Consider the following 21,391-nt stretch of genomic DNA (forward strand, 5'->3'; position numbering starts at 1 on the left):
AGAGCATGAACGGGGGAGGGGCAGAGAGAGAGGGAGACACAGAATCAGAAACAGGCTCCAGGCTCTGAGCCATCAGCCCAGAGCCTGACGCGGGGCTCGAACTCACGGACCGCGAGATCGTGACCCGGCTGAAGTCGGACGCCCAACCGACTGCGCCACCCAGGCGCCCCTCTGATGTGCTTTTTTATGTTGTCGCTTGCTAAGCTTTGCAGGGACAGAGCCCAGGCTCTCAAGGTGAATACCCAGGGTAGACGCTCTTTAAACAAAGGGGTAGGGAGGCATGGCGTCTGGGTTGGAGATGGATCTAGGGCCTCCAGTTCCACCCCCATCAGCAAATGCTGGCAGCAGTGTATGCCCTAATTCTGAAGACATTTATATCCAGAATGTAGGCTAGCCCGCCTCCTGATTTTCACCAAAGCAACAAAGCTCCAACCTCTGCAACCCCCTTTCTCCCCATTGCTTTCCTTTCCTGTCCCATTTCAAAGCTTCTGCATTCTTTAAGTGGAGGTGTGAGTCTTCTGGTGACCACAGCCTCGACCCGTGCCCATCCAGCCTGAAAGGACACGTTCAGAGCTCTGTATTTCAGTTATGGTCCTATTCAAACTCAGTATCCTTGAACCACACAATGGTCTATTTCCACCCTGATAATTGTATTTCCAGGCTCAAACACTTTGGAAGATGTTTTCCAACAGAGTCTGGAGAAGCAGCCTCCAATGACCCCTCTTGCTATTCTTTACAACTTCCTCTTCAAAAGGCCTTTTCTAATTGGAATGTAGTCTGTCCTTACTCCTCAAGCTACTTTAATTGCTGATTTATAAACAAAAAATCCATTTGGGTCTTTTCCCACCAACTGAGATGGACCTAGGGCCACATGTTTCATATGTGGGCAGCTGGGCCTCCTGCTTTGAGGAACCTCATCACTGATCACCCAAAACCTTGCTCAGGCTGTCCCCCACTGCGCTTACCCCCAGCTGCTCTAGGAAGGTTAAAGACCTCATCTTTTCCACTCCATTCACATAGCATCAACAATGGAAAACCCATCTTTTCTGCCACTCTTTTCCCTTCACCCCCCAAACCCACAAACCACAATGACCTGGCACTTTCCTCTCTCAAATGGGCACAAATTCAGGAAGTAAAGGGTAATCGGATGCAGCAATGTAATGAAGGTCAGAAAATGAACCATTCGCCACCTCCAACCCCGCCCTCAACCTGCCTTTGCTTTTTAGAATGGCCGGCACAGAAGAATTTAGTCCACTCCAAACAGATTTGTTAGATTTTTAATAAGAACATGGAAATCCCAATCAGCCCTTCAACAAAATTAAAATACAGAAAGTGAAATTAAAAGTATTCTACAGTAAATGACTTTTATTAAAAAAAAAAAAGGTAATTGTGAACATATAAACAAGCCTGCAGGGCACTACAGTACAGCTGGAAAGAAGATAGATACATTTTCCAATGTATCTATGGGCTAATGAATTCCATTGTTTTCAAATAAATTCTTAATAAAACTCCACAGAGTTGGAAAGTTTTGCTGAAAACATTTTTGGACAAAAAACCCAAAAAACCAAACAGACTCATGTAGGAAATCAAACTTTCCTTTGCATTCGGAAATGTAAGAGGAGTCCCAAGGGAACGCTGGTAATATGTGAAAATGGTTCCTGCGACACCAGTGTGTGTATCGGTAAAACACACCACAGCTCAGACATGACAAAGTTCTTTCTCAGATGGCTGTTCCCTCAAGATAGGACTGAGATGGGAAGGGAAGAAACTAAAAGAATCCTAAAAAGCCAATTCTTTTCAATTCTGCTTTGGCTGATTTTGTGCTATAATGGGCAGGTGATTTCTAAAAATCATAATTCTTCAAAGATTTTTATTGAAAGGAAGACTAAATGTAATGTGCCTTTCCTCATAATCCAGGAAAACAACTGTGGTATTTCAAAAATTCTAAAAATATCTACTTTCATGAAATAGTAACTATTTCACTACAAACCTATTTTTCACTAAATACACACGTTTCCTAATCCTGGAGCCTCCTGGGAAAAGCAGTGGGTTCTCCCTGGGTCCTGCAAGACTCCAGTGTTCACGAGAGAGATTGTGGGGAATGGCTTCACCCCGTCTCCTGGGATGGTCTGTGTCAGAGGTCATGTGCAGAGACACTGTCAGGCTTCCACCAGGTGTGTTTAAGCAATTAGCCCCTACTTGTACCAGTTATGTGATTCCCCCTACCTCCAAACACATTCCCACTTAACTAGGCACGAGAGAACAAAGAAAAGAAAGGTGTGCCCACATTCCCGGTTTCCATGAATCTCAAGTCACGAGAATGTGCAGGAAAGCCCAGCAATGTTCAGGCAATTCAGAGTCCCAAAGACCACAGGATGGGTATGTGGCACCCTTGGCTTGGAGTCTGAAACTGTGTGTGTGAACAGTGTGACTTTCCTGGGTCAACCTTCAGTGTTGAGGCAGCGTAGAAAAGAGTGGCTGGAGAGTTTGTAATACTGACCACACAGGCTCCCAGTGAAGGGCCTCTGCTCCAGCAGAGAACCCTGCCGTTCCCTGTATGTGTTGTGAGTGAAAGACCTGCTTCACAGGGGAGTTAGCAATTTCTCCATGCCTAAGATCTTGCCAGTTTGGATTCATGAGCCTTGAGGGTGCCGACAGCATCTTTCACTGCGTGATAAATGATGTTCTTCACCTGGAGAGAGCAATCGGCACAGTCAGTTCATGGTGGCCTCATATTATATTCTCAAATGAAGATATATATTTTAAACAACCTATAAAGCCTACTAGTGAGTGAGGAAATCCTTCAATGAGGACTGCATACTTCCCAAATCAATCCCATAGATGATTTACAAATCACAGAGGATAGAAGGTCTATATTCAAAAAAGAATGACGAAATCATTTGAAAGGCTATATAATCACCATCATCTATGTACTTAGTACATGCTGGGCACACTATTGCTAAGTTTTTTGTTTTTGTTGCTTAATTTTTTTAAATGTTTGTTTATTTTTCAGAGAGAGACAGAGTGTGAGCGGGAGAGGAGCAGAGAGAGGGACACACAGAATCCGAAGCAGGCTCCAGGCTCTGAGTTGTCAGCACAGAGCCTGACGTGGGGCTTGAACTCATGGACCACATGATCATGACCTGAGCTGAAGTCCGACGCTTAACTGACTGAGTCACCCAGGTGCCCTATTGCTAAGCTTTTTATGTGGACTTTCACTTAATCCTTACCACAGTCTTATTAAGTCTATTCTTTAAAAAAAAATTTTTTTTTAATGTTTTATTTATTTTTAAGACAGAGAGAGGCAGAGCATGAGTGGGGATGGGGCAGAGAGAGAGGGAGACATAGAATGTGAAGCAGGCTCCAGGCTCCGAGCTGTCAGCACAGAGCCCGATGTAGGGCTCGAGCTCATGAACCATGAGATCATGACCCGAGCCAAAGTCGGACGCTCAACCAACTGAGCCACCCAGGTGCCCCTGAGGTCTGTTCTGTTATTATCATCCCCATTTTTACAGATGAGAAACTGAGGAAACCAAGGTTCTTTGGTTAAGAATCTTGCCCAAGGTCCTACAGCTAATAGGAATGCACTAAAACAACAGTGGGTGGGTAGGATTATTGGATATTTTCTCCCTTTGTGCTTGTATGTATTTTCTATTTTGTCTAAGAAGAACACATATTACACGTGAAGCAGGAAGGAATAGTTAGAGTTACTAAAATTAAGTGAACAGGCAAAAGACAGTTTTAAACCAAGATAGTGATTATTTCTGGGGAGGGAAATAAAGAGACAGAATGGGAAAGGGTATATGGAAGCTTCAATAATGTAGTTGTTCTATATGTGTATGTTGTATAATAAGTATGGATAGGATGCTTTATTTCTTAAGGTGAAGGATGGGCACATAAGCTCCCTTTTGCTATTTTTTATTTAAAAACTTTTGTATAGGGGCGCCTAGGTGGTTCAATCAGTTAGGCCTCCGACTTCGGCTCAGGTCATGATCTCACGGTTTGTGGGTTCAGGCCCTGCCTCGGGGTCTGTGCTGACAGCTCAGAGGCTGGAGCCTGCTTTAACATTCTGTGTTAACCTCTCTCTCTGACTCTCAAAAAATGAATAAACATTAAAAAAAAATAATTTTTGTATTAATTAAACAAATATTTTTTTTATTTAATTTTTTAAATGTTTATTTATTATTGAGAGACAGAGCGTGAGCAGGGGAGGGACAGGGAGAGAGAGGGAGACACAGAATCTGAAGCAGGCTCCAGGCTCCGAGCTGTCAGCACAGAGCCCGACATGGGGCTCAAACTCACAAACCGTGAGAATGTGGCCTGAGCCCAAGTCGGATGCCTAACCGACTGAGCCACCCAGGCGCCCCTAATTCAACAAATATTTACTGAGTACCTAGTATGTATCAGATGTCATGCTAGGGAAAAGCAGTGAATAAAGGAGTAAAATTCCTGCCTTCATGGAGCTTAAATAGCTTATATTCTAGTAGGGATACAAACAAACAGAAAAAATACATAATATGTTAGACAATAAAAAATACTACAGACAAAAATAGAGCAGTGACAGAGGATTGGGAGTGTTGGAGGTGACACATTATAAGTAGAGACCTAATGGAGCTGAGATCTGAAAATATATATGTCTGCATATTTGCATTATATCTATAATATCAATGTTATCTATCAATGTGATTGTACTTTGTAATAAGAACTTTAAGGTTGAAACGTTCAAAAAAAATTTTTAAGTTTATTTTTGAGAGAGAGAGAGAGAGTGTAAGCAGGAGGGGCAGAGAGAGAGGGAGACCGAATCCAAAGTAGGCTCTGCGCTGTCAGCATAGAGCTGGAGGCAGGGCTCGGAACACAAACCCAGAGATCAAGACCTGAGTCAAAATCAAGAGTTAGATGCTTAACTGACTGAGCCACCCAGGCAGCCTGAAATGTTCTTAATTTTTAAAAAGGAACAGCAAAAATGAGGAGACTCAGGGTTGAAGATGTCTGAATCTACCTGCGGGAGGCTGGGAGACTATATTCAGATTGCTGAAGTCCTGCCTGGGAAATCTTGCTTCCTTCTTCTTCTTTTTTTTAATGCTACTAAAGCACCCAACAATTCTTAGGGATATGGATTGCAGTACCTAGCAGGGCATTAAGGAATGGAGCCTGCACAGAAACATGCTGTGAGAAGCAGCTCTGGGGAAATGCCCTTCTTGGAAACATGCTTGGAACACTCTGCCACAGTGCTTTCGCCATCTAACTGGGAAAAGTCAGTCTAGTCAGTTATTAACACTGAAATACTTTATCTCCCAGGGGCAGAGAAATAGAAGATGATAGCAGAAATGACTAGGTTAATAGATGTGTATCCTCTAAAAGCAAATCAGAAGAGGACTCATTAAATACTATGTGGAAGAGGATCATCTCTCCAGTAATACCTCCCATAGAATACCCTCAGAAAGCAGAATGCTCATCCTATGTATGTAGGCAAGCAGGAGATAAGGAGAGAGAGTGGGGGTGAAGGAGGAGTTATTTACCTGCAGTTTATCCTCATGGTTTGTATGAGTGTTAGAGAGATGCCTGAATTCCTGCGTCAGGCGGAAACAGTGCTTTACATGTTCTGGAGATACAAAGTCTTCTGCTACTTTTATGCAACTGTATAGATTGTGCACCTGGGAGAGGAAAAGTTCAGAGGGAAAAGAGCCCTGAGATGTTCAGCAATATATGGAAAATATCCATGATATAGTTTTAAAAAGAAGACAAAACCCCCCAAACTTGAGAAATGCTTATGATATTCCATTGTCATAAAAACAAAAGCAGAAAAATTCCAAGTATATATTTATAAATGAAAATGTTAGTATTCTCACAGAAGAGGATCTGGAAAAATATACACCAAACTTAACCACAAACTACTTCTGGAGAAAGCCGGGTGAGGGGATGGAAAAGGGGCATGGCACAGGTAGCCGAGTTGGGACTTTCACTTTCTCCCTTATTTAAAAATTTTCAAACGTGCATTGAGAATTACACTGAAGAAACTTAAAGAGCAAAAAAGAAGTTGCAGTTTAAGAACAGTCAGCCTAATGCAGCCATTTATATGTATCTATTGCCAGATTAGTAGGAAACCCAGAAATAAGGAAGCCTATGGAATCCAGTGGAACCCACCTGGTGTGGGGCTCCAGCAGGTATGAAGACAGCATCTCCCAGGAACTGAACGATGGCCCAGCCTTGCACACCATACTCCTCATAGAGTCGCTTACGGAGGGTCTGGTCCAGGTACCAACTTTGGTCATGGATTGGGTCATGATCAGGGGGATTCTCTTGGCCTTGCTCTTCTCCAACCTGAAGCCATAACCAAACCCAAAGATGGAAAAATCAATGAGTAAAAATTATAGCATAAACCCAACTTCCTGCAGCAATGTCCCTAGTGGGGCCAAAGTCTTCTGCTTTATTCTATTCAACACCCTCCAGGTGTGGATTCAGGCCTTCAGGGCATTTGGACAAAAAGTACCTGTCTTTAATTTTTTTTTTTTTTTAACATTTATTTATTTTTGAGAGACAGAGAGAGACAGAGAATGAGCAGGGGAGGCAGACAGAGAGGGAGACACAGAATCCGAAGCAGGCTCCTGGCTCCAAGCTGTCAGCACAGAGCCAGACACGGGACTCGAACTCACAAACCGTGAGCCAAAGTCAGACACTTAACTGAGCCTCCCAGCCGTCCCAAAAGTACAGGTCTTAAAAGCCAAGAAACCCCACATGAGAAACCTAAACAGGTGGTCTCATCACCCCCAGACCCTTCATCCGTGAGTGGATAGCCTACTTGGGGGCATACCTTTCGTAGCAATTCCCGGATCTTTTCTGCATCCTTGGCTGCATAGATGTGCCACAAAGCACCAGGCTTCTCCTTTCCATCATGAATCCTCTGCTTTGTCACCTCATCAGCATCTCCCTCATCAATTGTCTTGAGTACCTCTGAAAAGAGCAAAATTACTTTTCCAGTCATTTCACTTCCTCTGAGTAAAGCAAAATGTTCAATTCAAACAAGCTTAGTCTCTACTATTCTCCATCTCTCTGAAGCAATGTAAGGTAGAATCAAAGAATCAAAATTCATATTCGCCTAAGCTTTCTACACACAGTAAGAGCAACCCTAAATCTTCCTTAATAGAGACTCTGCATTTTTTTGGAGGGAGAGTAGTCTTTTAAAACATATTTCTTGCTCAAACTGTTTAGCCACATCTTATGTTCAAAATGCAGGTTATGGGGCGCCTGGGTGGCGCAGTCGGTTAAGCGTCCGACTTCAGCCAGGTCACGATCTCGCGGTCCGTGAGTTCGAGCCCCGCGTCAGGCTCTGGGCTGATGGCTCGGAGCCTGGAGCCTGTTTCCGATTCTGTGTCTCCCTCTGTCTCTGCCCCTCCCCCGTTCATGCTCTGTCTCTCTCTGTCCCAAAAATAAATAAAAAACGTTGAAAAAAAAATTAAAAAAAAAAACACAAAAAAAAACACAACAAAATGCAGGTTATTTCCTGCTAAGTAGACAGACTCCATGTACTTTTTCAAGACCTCTTTATAAACTCTAGGGTTCTATGGATATAAGGCCATGAAACATAAAGCTTCTCTGGCAAGTTAAGGGGGTAGACTTCTAATGCTTGTCTATTATGATCCTCTAAAGGACAACTAACGGAAGGATGTGCAGGTGTATCGCATTAAAAGCAAATGTGTGGCAGCAAATATCCAAAATAATGACACCAATAATCCCTGAACTGTGAGATTTTGAATTACGTATTTCTTTAACATTTTGTACATTTTCTAAAATGTCCATAATTAACACATATTAATTTTTTTTTTCAACGCTTTTTTATTTATTTTTGGGACAGAGAGAGACAGAGCATGAACGGGGGAGGGGCAGAGAGAGAGGGAGACACAGAATCGGAAACAGGCTCCAGGCTCCGAGCCATCAGCCCAGAGCCTGACGCGGGGCTCGAACTCATGGACCGCGAGATCGTGACCTGGCTGAAGTCGGACACTTAACCGACTGCGCCACCCAGGCGCCCCAACACATATTAATTTTATACTGAGATGGCAGGGAGTAAAAATGCAGCAAAATATCACTTTGATGCTTTCGTTCTGCGCAAATAAGCTGGCTTTATCATCTGATAAACTGATCTGGCTGATGGCAAGTGAGCCAGACTACCCTTCCTTCTTTGCTCCTATTTCTGATGCTCTATACTCAGTGGAAAAGGGAGCATTCCCAGAAAGAGAATGACTGTGGTCAGAGATACACAAGTACCACTCTTCTTTCCTAAAACCTCCTTTCACTTAGCAACATCTACTGGGCACCTACTATGCATAGGCCCTGAGGAGAAAGACACCCGATTCTACTCCTGACGTTGAGCCTCACCATCCTGAAGTAGTGGGTATATAGAAATAGTACCTTCATCATGAGCACCCTCCCCGATGGGGATCCCAACATACACCATCACATTGACTGCATCAGATACATCTAAATGAAGGTTTGTTGTGCCAACTCTTCTATCTTCTGCGGTTATTAAGCCTGAGGGAAAAGGAGGATATGCAGGGTGAAAGGGCAATATTGTGAAAAATCCATACCTACTCTACAACTGAGAACATACTCTAAGATGTTCTTAAATGGGTAACAGGGAGAGTGAAGTATATCTGTTTATTAAAAAAAATCACTCTCATCTCTTTTCTAGTGTTTTAAGATTGATTTCTAGTTCGGTTGACACTATAGTTTTGGCCATTCACTGAACCAATTCCACTCCCTACAACACTCTTTTTTTTTTTTTTTTTTTTTTAATGTTTCTTTCTGAGATAGAATGAGCAGGAGAGGGGCAGAACAGAGGATTTGAAGCAGGCTCTGCAGTGAAAGCAGCGAGCCTAATGCAGGGCTTGAACTCATGAACTGTGAGATCATGATGTGAGCTGAAGCTGGATGCTAAACTGAGTCACCCAGGCACCCCAACAATCTTTCCTTTAAAAGAAAAACAGATATGTGCATTACTGACATACAAATGAGAATTGGCTTTCACAGTGATTTACGGCCTTATTGTGACTTCACAAAGAGCTTGCTGGGTGGTATGGAACTCTGTCTTCTTCACTGTTATTTTATCAAGGCTCTTAAAAACTAAGAATCATGTCTTCTTGCACAGAATGTTTGAGAGGAAACTTTCTAATTATTGTAGATATACAAAGTATAGATGTGATACAAATCAGTATGACAAAAGCCATCGCATTTAAATCCACCCTGGGGCCTGTGCCTGGCTCAGTTGGTAGAGCATGTGACTCTTGATCTCAGGGTTGTAAGTTCAAGCCCCATAATGGGTATAAAGATTACTTAAAAATAAAAAAAATCTTAACAAACAAACAAACCTCAAACCATTATGGCTACTGTTAAATTCTTTAGCACCTGTCACTTTGTGCTCTATTAGCTCTACACAGGACCCTGACTAAATATCTCCCTCTATAGGTGAAATGGGGAACAGTAGTATCCCAAAAGGGCAATTACGGCTTTGGCTTCTTCATACCGTAGGCATTGTACATCTTGGGGCCCAGATCGGGTCTTACAAAGTAGCTGGGTAGCCTAGAAGCCAGATTGAGCCTGCCATCTCGTTTGGTGTACTCTGGCAGAGGAAGATTCTCCATCAGATCTTCAAACCTACAGAAGATCAGGAAAGATGACTTAGCTTGTTAAGAGGGAAAAAAGCAAAGAGGCAAAGTCCACTTTTCTATCATTACTTTGTGATGCTTCAGCAAGGCACAGGGTCTCAAGATGACCTACTGTAGTTCACTAACCTTGTGGGCATCATGTCTCGAAAATCTTCCCCAGGAGGCCAGTCCTTGAGTTTAAGCACCATAGGCTGCCCATCTTCTGATCTTAATCGCTCTGAAAGACAGACAGCACTCCCACAATCTGCTTGCTTGGCTGCTGCCTGGTTTTCCAAAGACTGCAAGTTTTAGGAGACTAACTTATTTTCACACTTGTAACCTGTCCTAATGGACTAGGTGAGCTTTGTTTTCCTCGCCCACTGCTTTATTTAACACATGCTATATTTTTCCATCTCACAAGAATTCCACCCTCAAGAGTGAAAGTACTCCACACAACCCATGGGAGAAGGTGCTTAAGCCCAGGTGTGCTCTGGGAGCCAATGATTGCCAGGAGAGCTAGCTTGGTTGGCACCAAGACAGACTGTCCCCCCGCCAAGGGGGTATGATTTGTGTCCAAGGGCAGAGCTGGACTTCCTTTCCAGTCTGCCTTCATCAAAACTACTTACTGCATATGATCTCAAAGCCATCCCAGAAATCCCGAACTTTCACATCGGAAATTATAGCACAGTTCCTGCAGTTCACTAAGTCCACATCTTGGTCTCCAAATTCCTGGCTAAAGGCTTCTGGCTTCCAGAGTTCAGACTTGAGCTTTTTATGTACCCCTGAAACCAACACTGGCTGCGGAAACAAAATATGCCAATCAGAACGATTTAGGAAATACTTTTTAGCTCAGAGCTCAAGGACAGGATAGGTTTCCTGAGGACAACCTCTTCTTCATGATGATTTACTGTTCTGTCCCAGCTTCAGAATCTATAGGTTTCAACATGTCAGGTGCAGGAAATGGAAACCACTTCTCCATTATAATTTTTGAGTTTCATGCTGGGAGGCATGCTACAGAAATTACTTCTGTTGCTCTGGTATCTACCACAATTTTGAGGTGAGAGGACAAAAAGCTGACTAATGCAACTTTGAGAATACTTCCTCACAGTGAGAATGAAGAACTATCCAGACAATTCCATAACCTCCCCGTTTTTCAAGCACCTGCTAAAGTATAAAAATTAGGAAGTGTTATCACACTATCATCCAAATTTGTGCAGCCTTGGAACATTTACCTAGAAAAGTACTACCCATTTCTACCCACCTTCACCTTACCCCTATCACACTTAAGGATTTTCCTCTAAAAGTGTCATTAATGCCAGATCACCACTTCCCAGAAATTTCAACTACTCTTTTCAGACCACAGACCTATAAAGCTTAGAAATAGAAGGAACCACAATATATTTTTAGGAATCTTCTGATTTTTTAAAATCCAAGTAAAATCGAAGTAGCAAGGAAGTTTTTGGTGAACTTACTATGTCTCAATCTCCCTGTCAAAAAATCTCCCAGACAGAATTGCAACTATTGTTGTAGTTGTGGTGGGCAAGCAGCCAGCTGGTCCTGGTAGCTACTTATCCTTACTTACCTGGCCTTGCTTCCAACATTCCCGGAAGATCTTCCAATTGTTTTTGTTGCTGGGGTCATGAAGACACAGAAGTCGGCCATCACAGAGCCAGGAGTGAGATGTATGGGGGTCCAGCACATTCAACCCCATCACCATCTCCTTCACTTCCTTTTGGGTATCAGTCAAGTTACAGGCCCGCTTTGCAGCATCTGAGGTTTTCTTATTTTCTACCACTGAGGCAATGATGTGGTCAAGGAAGTTGGGTAGGCTGGCCTTGTTCTTCACTCCCTGCCAGATACAATTCTATCAGGTAAGTATGAATGAGGCACCATGAGAAGAGCATTCAAAAAACTGTCTCACAACTGTACTCACAAGAAGTTCTGACTTACCTGATTAAGTTTCACAAACGTTTCTGAGATACTTTTTTTTTTTTTTCTGAGATACTTTTTGTAATTGAATGGGGGTTTATGAAGTCAGTATCTTAAATTTCCATCTTTTATACTGTGCTTTACATTTATGCAAGAAAAGTATGCAAAGATCCCATCTGCCTCAAGAGCCTAGAGACCTAAGAAATGTCTTTACCATCCAGCCTTGTATTAAGGATTTGCATGTGGACCACAAGGATCACAAAATGCTTTAACTGAGTGAAAAAGATTATTTACTTTGAGGCTTATAAATTTTTTTCTGGCTAGCATGCCCAAGGATACTTCAACTAAGTAATAAAGTGACTTATCAAGGCAGTGTTTTTTATTTTAATTAAAAAAAATTTTTTTTTAACGTTTATTTATTTTTGAGACAGAGAGAGACACAGCACGAATGGGGGAGGGGCAGAGAGAGGGTGACACAGAATCGGAAGCAGGCTCCAGGCTCTGAGCCATCAGCCCAGAGCCCGACGCGGGGCTCGAACTCGCAGACCGCGAGATCGTGACCTGAGCTGAAGTCGGACGCTTAACCGACTGAGCCACCCAGGCGCCCCAAGGCAGTGTTTTTTATTTCTTTTAATGTTTATTTTTATTTTTGAGAGAGAGAGGGGGTCAGAGTGCATGCGGGGCAGGGGTAGACAGAGACGGAGACACAGAATCCAAAGCAGGCTCCAGGCTCTGAGCTGTCAGCACAGAGCCCGACGTGGGGCTTGAACTCACGAATTGTGAGATCATGACCTGGGTCAAAGTTGGACACTTAACAACAGAGCCACCCAGGTGCCAAGGCAGTGGTTTTTTGTTTGTTTGTTTGTTTGTTTTTTAACCAGGGAGTATACCCCAAAAAAGTGGTAAATGAAAGTATTCAAAAGGAACTAAATATTCTGAAAGTTGTCTCCTAATGTTCAATTCTTCCCTTGCTTATCACCCCACTGAGAATCTCTCACATGTTCCAGGTGATGAAATCACCAGGCTCAAAAATCAAAGTGACATACCTAATGTCACAGAACTGAGAGGGCTTTTATAAAAAGCCTGAAGTATTCCTAAGTCTGAAGTATCACTAATTATTATCTCTACAAAGTACATGTAATCATAGAACTTCCTGGGAAAATCAAAAAAGAAAAAGGAGAACTGAAGGTCAGAGCAAGTACATATAAAAGAGAGCCAAAAGTAATTTTTTCAAGTCACTAATGCAAAAGAAACAAATAACCCACATCGTACATGGCTCAACCATCCACAGCTCACTGAATTTTAGCCACTAATTATAAAATAGAATGAGAAATATATTTATGTACTTGCTTGAAATGATCTCTAAGACATTACACAGTGAAAACAGAAAAGCAAGGTGTAGAGCATCTGAGTAAAAAAAGGAGGAAAAAAACCATACAATGACTGACCTGCAGAAAAGAAAACAGGTGGCTGGGAGATGATGATGGGAAGGAGACTTTTCACTACATCATTTAAATTTTTATCTTGTGAATTCATTCATTCAGTAAATGCTTACCGAATACTTACTATGTATCAAACACTGTGGCACTAGTGATACAGCAGTGAATAAAACAGTCAAAAATCTTTTAAGGAAAGGGAAGACAGACAACAAATCAGTCATGGTAATGAATGCTATGGAAAAAATAGTAAGTGCAGAGAAAACAGATATGGAGGATGGAGCTGTGATGGATTTTACAAAGGGTGGTTTAAGAAGGCTTACAGGACGTGACATTTCAGAAGGGAGGAGATGAAATTAATGATGAAGCAAGCATATGGTGGTTACATGGCAAAGAGAGTTCCAAGTGGAAGAAAAGGGTAAGTGCAAAGGCTCTGAAGAGGGATTCTTGCCTGGTCACGGTCAGTAAGAAGGTGGGTGTGGTCACAGCAGAGTGAACAAGGAAAGTGGTGGATGAAGTCAGAGAAGTGCAAGGAAGAAGTCTTGCACAGATAAAGCTAGAGCATTATTGTCCACTGAAAGGATTCTGTTTATATTATCAGAGAAATAGGAAGCCCTTGAAGGATTTTCAGCAGAGCTAACAAAAATCATGTCAATGAAACCACTCATATTTAAAAAGAACCACTCAAGCTGCTGTGTTGACAATAGACTATAGAGTGGAAAAGGGAAGAAATAAAGGAGACCTGTAAGAAGTTTACTGCAAACATGCAGGCAAGAGAGGATGTTGGCTCAGACCAGAGAGGAAGTGGTGGAGCTAAATGGGTGGACTCTGAATACATATTATTTTTTATTTGAGAGAGACAGAGAGAGAGAGCGAGAGGGGCAAAAGGAAAGAGAGAAAATCTTAAGCAGGTTCCATGCTCAGCACAGAGCCTGATGCAGGGCTCGATTCCATGACCCTGGGATCACGACCTGAGCTGATATTGAGAGCTGGACACTCAAATGGCTGAGCCACTGAGGTGCCCCTGCATACATTTTAAAGATCAGACTAAAAGGATGTGCTGGCAGATTAGATAGGAAATGTGAGAGAGGGGAGTCCCAAATGACTCCAAGATTTTTGGCCAAGCAACTGGAAGAATGCAGATGCTCATGACCAAGAGAGGAAACTACAGGAGAAGGAGGCTTATACGCAGAAGATCAGGCATGTGGTCTTAGATGTGTTAGGTTTAGGTGTCTATTACAGATACCCAAGAAAAGGCAGTATGAATGTACTGTCTACGTTAAAAAAAAATAATAATGCCTGTTATTGTCAAGAAAATAGTGATTCCTGCTGACTGAAAATTTCAATGTCTCAATTTCTATTGACTTCTTTTAAAAAAAAAATTTTTTTTTAATGTTTATTTATTTTTGAGACAGAGAGAGACAGAGCATGAACAGGGGAGGGGCAGAGAGAGAGGGAGACACAGAATCTGAAACAGGCTCCAGGCTCTGAGCTGTCAGCAGAGCCCGATGTGGGGCTCGAACTCACAGACCGTGAGATCATGACCTGAGCTGAAGTCGGACGCTTAACCGACCAAGCCACCCAGGTGCCCCTATTGACTTCTTAACATGGCACAAAAGGTTCACTATTTATTTATTAAACAATTTTTTTAACGTTTATTTATTTTTGAGACAGAGAGAGACACAGCATGAACGGGGGAGGGGCAGAGAGAGGGGGACACAGAATCAGAAGCAGGCTCCAGGCTCTGAGCCACCAGCCCAGAGCCCGACGCGGGGCTCGAACTCACGGACCGTGAGATCATGACCTGAGCTGAAGTCGGACGCTTAACCGACTGAGCCACCCAGGTGCCCCAAGGTTCACTATTTAAATGGATCTCAAACATTTCCCAAACGCGATGTAAGTAACTTGTCAGTTGGACAGACAACACAGATAACACAAGTTACCCATATATACTCTAATCCAGTTATCAGATCTCTGATGGCTCTTCCTTGGAAAAGCAGCAAAGGCTAGAGTTGTAGAAAGGACACTTACTGCTGAGGATGTAGAGAAGACCGGGGGGAAGGGTATGCCTGTGTCCAAGGGGGCTTGAGGAAGCTTTCCGGGTCCGGAGTGAAGGAGGTCTCGAAGGCTAGAGCCTTCGGTTTTGTTGTTGGAGGCAGTGGGACCCAGTAACAGACTGTTAAAAAGCTTTGGAGTCAATGGAGAGACCTTTGCAGTGGAGTTGAACGAGTCCAGCCCAAAGGGTGAATGAGACTCTTTACTGAGCACCGACCTCAGGGACCCTGCTTCTGTAAGGACATAACCAGGAATAGCATTAGGCATGACAAGTAATACCCAGCAAGCAAATGACTCCTAAAAATGAGCCAAGAGGGGAGGAGGACTTTCCCCTGCCCTGGTCCACAAACTACACACAGTTTGTCCAGGCCAACCTTGACAAGGTTATGACTATAGCAGGATCACGGCCAAGGAGAAGCTCTCCTACTTCTTCCTTCCTTTACCAGATCTGGATTTCAAATTTCCTTTTGTTCCAATCCATCTTTCATCTCCCTCACTTTCTAACATAGTGTTTCTACAAGGGGGTCTTCAGAATACTTGTACTGGAATCACCTGGAGTGTTTACTAAAAATGGAGATTCCTGTTTGTACTCTAAGAGAATGTCATTTAATAGTTCTGGTGGGGCCCAGGAATCTCTATTTATAATAATTCCCCAGGCAACTCTTGGGCCCATGGAAAATCAACCCTGGCTGCATAACAGAACCAACTGGAAGGTTAATAAAAATCTCCTATCAATTCTGACTAAAGAGGTCTGGGGTACAGCCCAGGCATGTGCCTTTTCTTTTGAAGTTTTATGTTTTATTTCTTAAAAGTAGACTCCACGCCCAATGTGGGGCTTGAACTCATCACCCTGAGATCAAGAATCGGATGCTCTACCAACTGAGCCACTCAGGTACCCAGGCATATGTCTTTTTTAAAAAAGCTCCACTTCTGCAAAAATATTGAAAGCAATTCCCTCATTTTATGTGATTACCCAGAAAAAGCAAGCATCATGTTTCATAAATGTGGATGGTCATGTGTGAGTTTGAAGAATTCGGGAATAAGTCCAGGTTCCACCCAAAGGCAGGGCAGAGGCTTGCGTTCGAGAATCTTACCTTTTGTTTCTTCTTTAGCCTTCTGAGTTGCTAAATCCGCCAACCAGTGCAGGGCAGATGAGGGGGGGGCTGTGTCAGGGCAAGGGGGCCTGATGGTTTTTAGCTCACTATTGCTATTTGAAGTCGAACTATCTGCTTTCAGAGACTCATCAGATCTGATGTCAGTGCTGTCAGCTTTGGGAACATGGTCAGTCTCTGATGTTGTTACTGCTGCAGTTCCTCCTCCGCCTGAGAAAGTGGTTTCATTTCCAGAAGAGGCACTAGGGTTTATGCTAGGGAGCTAAAGCACAGAAGGCCAACATGGTTAGAGTGCTGTTCTTGTGTAGGAAAAAAAACAAACAAACACATAGCAAGGGCTACTGACACTAAAAAAGTCTGGGAAAACAACCTGAAACTGTCTCATAAACTATTTCATTCATTGATTAATTTAACACATATTTAAGGAGTCCTACAACATGACAGAAACTATGCTTGGTTCTGTGAAAAGATCAGTGAACATAAAAATAAATAATACAATTTATTTTAAAATATTAAAATATATTTATTTAGCATGCCTGAGGCTCAGTTTCTGCAATGGTAAACCGATGATTAAAATGTGACCTCATAAAGCTGTTCTGAGGATTAAATGAGATAGTATATGCAAAGAGCTTAGTAGAGTGTTTGGCATACATAAATGTTCCATAAATGTTTACTATTCTATTACTGAATTTTCCACATGATTTGCTCTAATATGTCAACTCTATTGAAAATATATCTTGAGATCCCTCAGCCTTAATTCCTGTACCTCCTACAGACCATGAATTAGTAGTGTTCCTGGAAAGCACTCCAAATATAAGCAAGTTAGCTGTGTGTGTGTGTGTGTGCGCGCGCGCGTGCGCGTGCGTGTTTAAAACGGCCTCTTGTTCAAAACAGTTACCATCAAACCGGAATGACCTCCACCTCTGATAGAGCAATGAGCAAACCACTGCCTCTCTGGAGGCTTGGGATTGTTTTCAGAGTAGAATGATCCCAGCTCAGCAGGCCAATCTTCATATTTCTGTCCTCAGTACCTAACATGACAAGGACAGGGACCATGCACACATATTGGACTGCCTTCCTGTTAACCTTTTCTATACTCTTCACCTATACAAGGACCCTGAGGTATAAATCTTGACAAGATGAAAAGAATCTCATTGTGCTACTTATCAAACCAGCCTGAATTGGTTTTAAAGACAAATAAAGAGAAACTCATACCAGCTGGAGGGAATTAAAATCCCTTGAGTAACTTTTTGGGGGTTCTCTCTAGATAGGCTTCTCCATCCCCTAATTCCTCAGGAATCCTACAGTAGCCTAGGACAACACAGGTGAAAATGGGGCATTTCCTGGTACTAAGAAGAGAAGTTTCTCTCATTCATACCCACACATACCACTTTACCTGTGACATCCCATTGGTGACAGCAGGTCTCAACACAGATTTGTTTTGCCGACTAATACAAGGGCAGTTTGCTTTTATTCCCCACTTGCCCCGGGCAGCATGTACCATGTCTCCAATATTGTAAAGAGCTGGGAGAAAGAGAGCAACAGAAGCCTCAGAATGTTTTATGTGCCAGATATTGTGCTAGCGATCTCATTTACATTATCTTCCTCAATCCTTACCCACATTTCAATGAGGTGGCAGCTATTACCCTCAACATTTTTTTAAAGCTATTATTTATTAGGGCACCTATGTGACTCAGTCGGTTAAGCGTCTGACTCTTGATTTTGGCTCAGGTTGTAATCTCACAGTTTATTGGATGGAGCCCCGAGTCTGGCTCTGGTGCTGACTGTGGAGCCTGCTTGGGATTCTTTCTCTCTCTCTCTCTCTCTCTCTCTCTCTGCCCCTCCCATTTTCTCTCGAAATAAACAAACTTAAAAAAAAAAAAAAAAAAGGACTATTTTTTTAAGTTCATTTTTTAAACAGGCTCCACACCCAACATGGGGCTTGAACTCACAAACCTGAGATTAAGAGGTCCATGTGCGGGGCACCAGGGTGGCTCTGTCAATTCAGCGTCAGACTTCAGGTCATGATCTCACCATTTGTGAGTTCGAGCCTGCGTTGGGCTCTGTGCTGACAGCTCAGAGCCTGGAGCCTGCTTTAGATTCTATGTCTCCCTCTCTCTCTGTCCCTTCCCTGCTCATGCTCTGTCTCCATCTCTCAAAAATAAATAAACATTAAAAAAATAAAAATAAGGAGTGCCATATGCTACCAACTGAGCTAGACATGTGCCCCTAAGGATTTTAGTTTTTAAATAATTTCTACACCCAATGTGGGACTTGAACGCGCAACCCCAAAATCAAGAGTCTCATACTCCACCAAATGAACCAGCCAAGCACCCCATACTCTCAATTTTTGATGATGAAACTGATACTCAGAGAACATCATTTCTCAAATACATATAGTTGGTAAATGGAAGTACTAATACTTTAACCCAAGTATAACTAGCCTAAAGTTCTGTGTACTCTTAACAAGTTACACTCTCTCCCTGTTACAGTAAATATTAAGGTGTCTTGCAGGAGAAACTCTAGGGGGTAGATTCCCTTCTGTTCAAGAGCATGTAAAACATTTTAATTTTTTTTTTATTAGTTTTCTTTATTTTTGACAGAAAGAGACAGAGAGTGAGTGGGGGAGGGGCAGAGAGAGAGGGAAACACAGAATCCAAAGCAAGCTCTAGGCTCTGAGCTGTCAGCACAGAGCCCGATGCAGGGCCCGAACTCATGAACCATGAGATCATGACCTGAGCTGAAGTCAGACGCTCAACCCACTGAGCCACCCAGGCTTCTCGACCATGTAAACATTTTAAATTGTACACGTGAGATTTATATACTTTAACTTATATCTAAAAAAAAAAAAAAAAAAAAGGAAAAGTGGGGAAAAAGCAGACCAATGTAAACTTAACGTGAACATTTAACCAATGCTTAGATCAGTAGGGAGCAAGCATCCTACCAGTGCCCTGAGGGAGCCCCTCTGCTTGGAAGCGCTGGGGTATAAAGGATCCAACGAGTGCCCTCTGCCACACTGGAGGAGAATATAGGCAGTAGATTGACCATCTTCAATGTGTGTTATTGTAAGTATGGAAGGTGAAAACACACTTTTTGGAGGAATCATTGAAATAATGATTTCAATAGTGACATAAACATGACCATTCATAGGCTGCCTTCATGGATTCAAAAGGTTTGCTTACCCTCAGCTGGATTTTTACAAGCCTAAAAGCAAAGGTCTTTCTGGAAGCATGTGGGACTTTTTTCTATTCTGGTCCTGCCAACCACAGGAATGTAAAATGTTATGTAGAAAAGTAACCAACTTCTCTAACCTGAAAGGTGAGGCATAGTGTGTGCAATGGCTGCATAGAATCTAACACATATCTGAAGATTCAAATACTCAGAAAAATCTGGGGAAGCTTAACAAAAATCAGGCTGAGATAAAACCATTTTACCAGATCTTATGATGTATGAATTAAACCTCAACTAAATAAAAAACTTTTTTTCCACCAAATTTACGTATTTTTATTTTTCTTTGCTTAAAAATATTTTTTAAGGTTTATTTATTCTGAGATAGAGTGTGCAAGTGGGAGAGGAACAGAGAGAGAAGGAGAGAGAAAATCTCAAGTAAGCTTCCTGCTGTCAGAGCAAAGCCGGATGCGCAGCTTGATCCCACGAACCCCAGAAATCAGGACCTGAGCTTAAACCAAGAGTGAGACACTTAACTGAGTGAGCCAACCAGGTGCCCCTATTTATTTACTTATTTATTTTTTAAGTTTTTTTATTCAAGTAATCTCAATACCCAATGTGAGGCTCGAACTCATGACCCCAAGATCGACAGCCACATGCTCCTCTGACTGAGTCAGCCAGGAGCCACTCTTTCATCAAATTTAAAAAAGAACTCCTTTGGGTGCCTGGGCAGCTCAGTCATTTAAGCATCTAACTCTTTTTTTTTTTTCTTTTTTCCAACTTTTTTTTTTTTTAATTTATTTTTGGGACAGAGAGAGACAGAGCATGAACGGGGGAGGGGCAGAGAGAGAGGGAGACACAGAATCGGAAACAGGCTCCAGGCTCCGAGCCATCAGCCCAGAGCCTGACGCGGGGCTCGACCTCACGGAGTGCGAGATCGTGACCTGGCTGAAGTCGGACACTTAACCGACTGCGCCACCCAGGCGCCCCTAAGCATCTAACTCTTGATTTCCACCAGGTCAGGATCTCACAGTTCATAGGATCAAGCCCCAAGTTGGGCTCTGCACTGGCAGTGCAGAGCCTGCTTGGGATTCTCTCTCTCTGCCCCTCTCCTGCTTGCATACTCTTTCTCTCTCTCAAAAGAAATAAACTTAAAAAAAAAAAAGAACTCCCTTACCTGTGCCAGGGATAATCTGTGTAGGCATGAGATTCTCTGGTTCATGGGACTGCCCCTTTGCACACTTCAACCAGGAGAAAACTTCTTCATCACCCATCTCCTCCGTCTCTGAAACAGAAATGAAACGACTTTATTTATATTACTAGGGTCATAAGATGTATCCCTCTTAGTGAGTCAGAGTTTCAGATCCTAAAGGCCATTTTTTTCTTCAGCCAAAGAAGATAGTATCTAACTTAAAAAAATCGACTTCACTGATTTACTGTTATTTATTGTATCTACATACAAAAAATCCAACAATTTAGTGTGCACTCCCATGAATTTTCATGAATGTATACAGCTGCATAAGCACTACCACAATCATAACATAGAATATTTCTATCTTCCTTCCTAAAGTTCCTTCGAGCCCTTTGCTTAAAGTCAGTAGCCTTTTCTTAACCCCTGGTCACCAGTGGTCAACTTCCTAATACTAACATTTTTGCTTTTTCTAGAATTTCATATAACTGGAAGCATACAGTATATAGTCATTTGTGTTGGATTTATTTCATTTAGCATGATTGGAGATTCATCCATATTGTTCATGTATTGGCAATTCATTTCCTTTCATGGCTGAATACTATACTGTGGTATGGATATACATTTTTATTACCCATTTACCAGCTGGTGAACAGTTGGATTATTTCCAATTTGGGGCTATTATGAATAAAACTACTATTAACATCCAAGTACAATCTTTTGTGTGGACATATTTTCTTTTCTCATTTTTTAAACTGTTTATTTTATGTGTTTGTTTATTTTTGAGAGAGACACAGAGCACAAGTGGGGAGGGGCAGAGAGAGATGGGCACACAGAATCCAAAGAAGGCTCCAGGCTCAG

The 21,391-nt window shown here is 42.3% G+C and overlaps 1 protein-coding gene across 2 annotated transcripts in view; it reads right to left on the reverse strand.

Moving 5' to 3' along the window:
* Positions 1-1,261: 1,261 nt before the first annotated feature.
* Positions 1,262-21,391, reverse strand: part of KDM3B (lysine demethylase 3B) — a 70,970-nt gene continuing 50,840 nt past the window's right edge. For both annotated transcript variants that reach the window (XM_058735359.1, XM_058735353.1), the window contains 13 exons: positions 20,519-20,626; positions 17,570-17,697; positions 16,156-16,435; positions 15,038-15,294; positions 11,224-11,490; positions 10,268-10,439; positions 9,789-9,879; positions 9,521-9,651; positions 8,410-8,529; positions 6,812-6,951; positions 6,145-6,321; positions 5,520-5,654; positions 1,262-2,692 (listed from right to left, as the gene is read on the reverse strand). In XM_058735359.1, the coding sequence (XP_058591342.1) occupies positions 2,612-2,692; positions 5,520-5,654; positions 6,145-6,321; positions 6,812-6,951; positions 8,410-8,529; positions 9,521-9,651; positions 9,789-9,879; positions 10,268-10,439; positions 11,224-11,490; positions 15,038-15,294; positions 16,156-16,435; positions 17,570-17,697; positions 20,519-20,626 (2,087 nt within the window). In that variant the 3' untranslated portion in view covers positions 1,262-2,611. The remainder of the gene's footprint in view (positions 2,693-5,519; positions 5,655-6,144; positions 6,322-6,811; positions 6,952-8,409; positions 8,530-9,520; positions 9,652-9,788; positions 9,880-10,267; positions 10,440-11,223; positions 11,491-15,037; positions 15,295-16,155; positions 16,436-17,569; positions 17,698-20,518; positions 20,627-21,391) is intronic.

Source organism: Neofelis nebulosa, chromosome 1 (assembly GCF_028018385.1).
Source record: "Neofelis nebulosa isolate mNeoNeb1 chromosome 1, mNeoNeb1.pri, whole genome shotgun sequence".
Classification (NCBI taxonomy): Eukaryota; Metazoa; Chordata; class Mammalia; order Carnivora; family Felidae; genus Neofelis; species Neofelis nebulosa.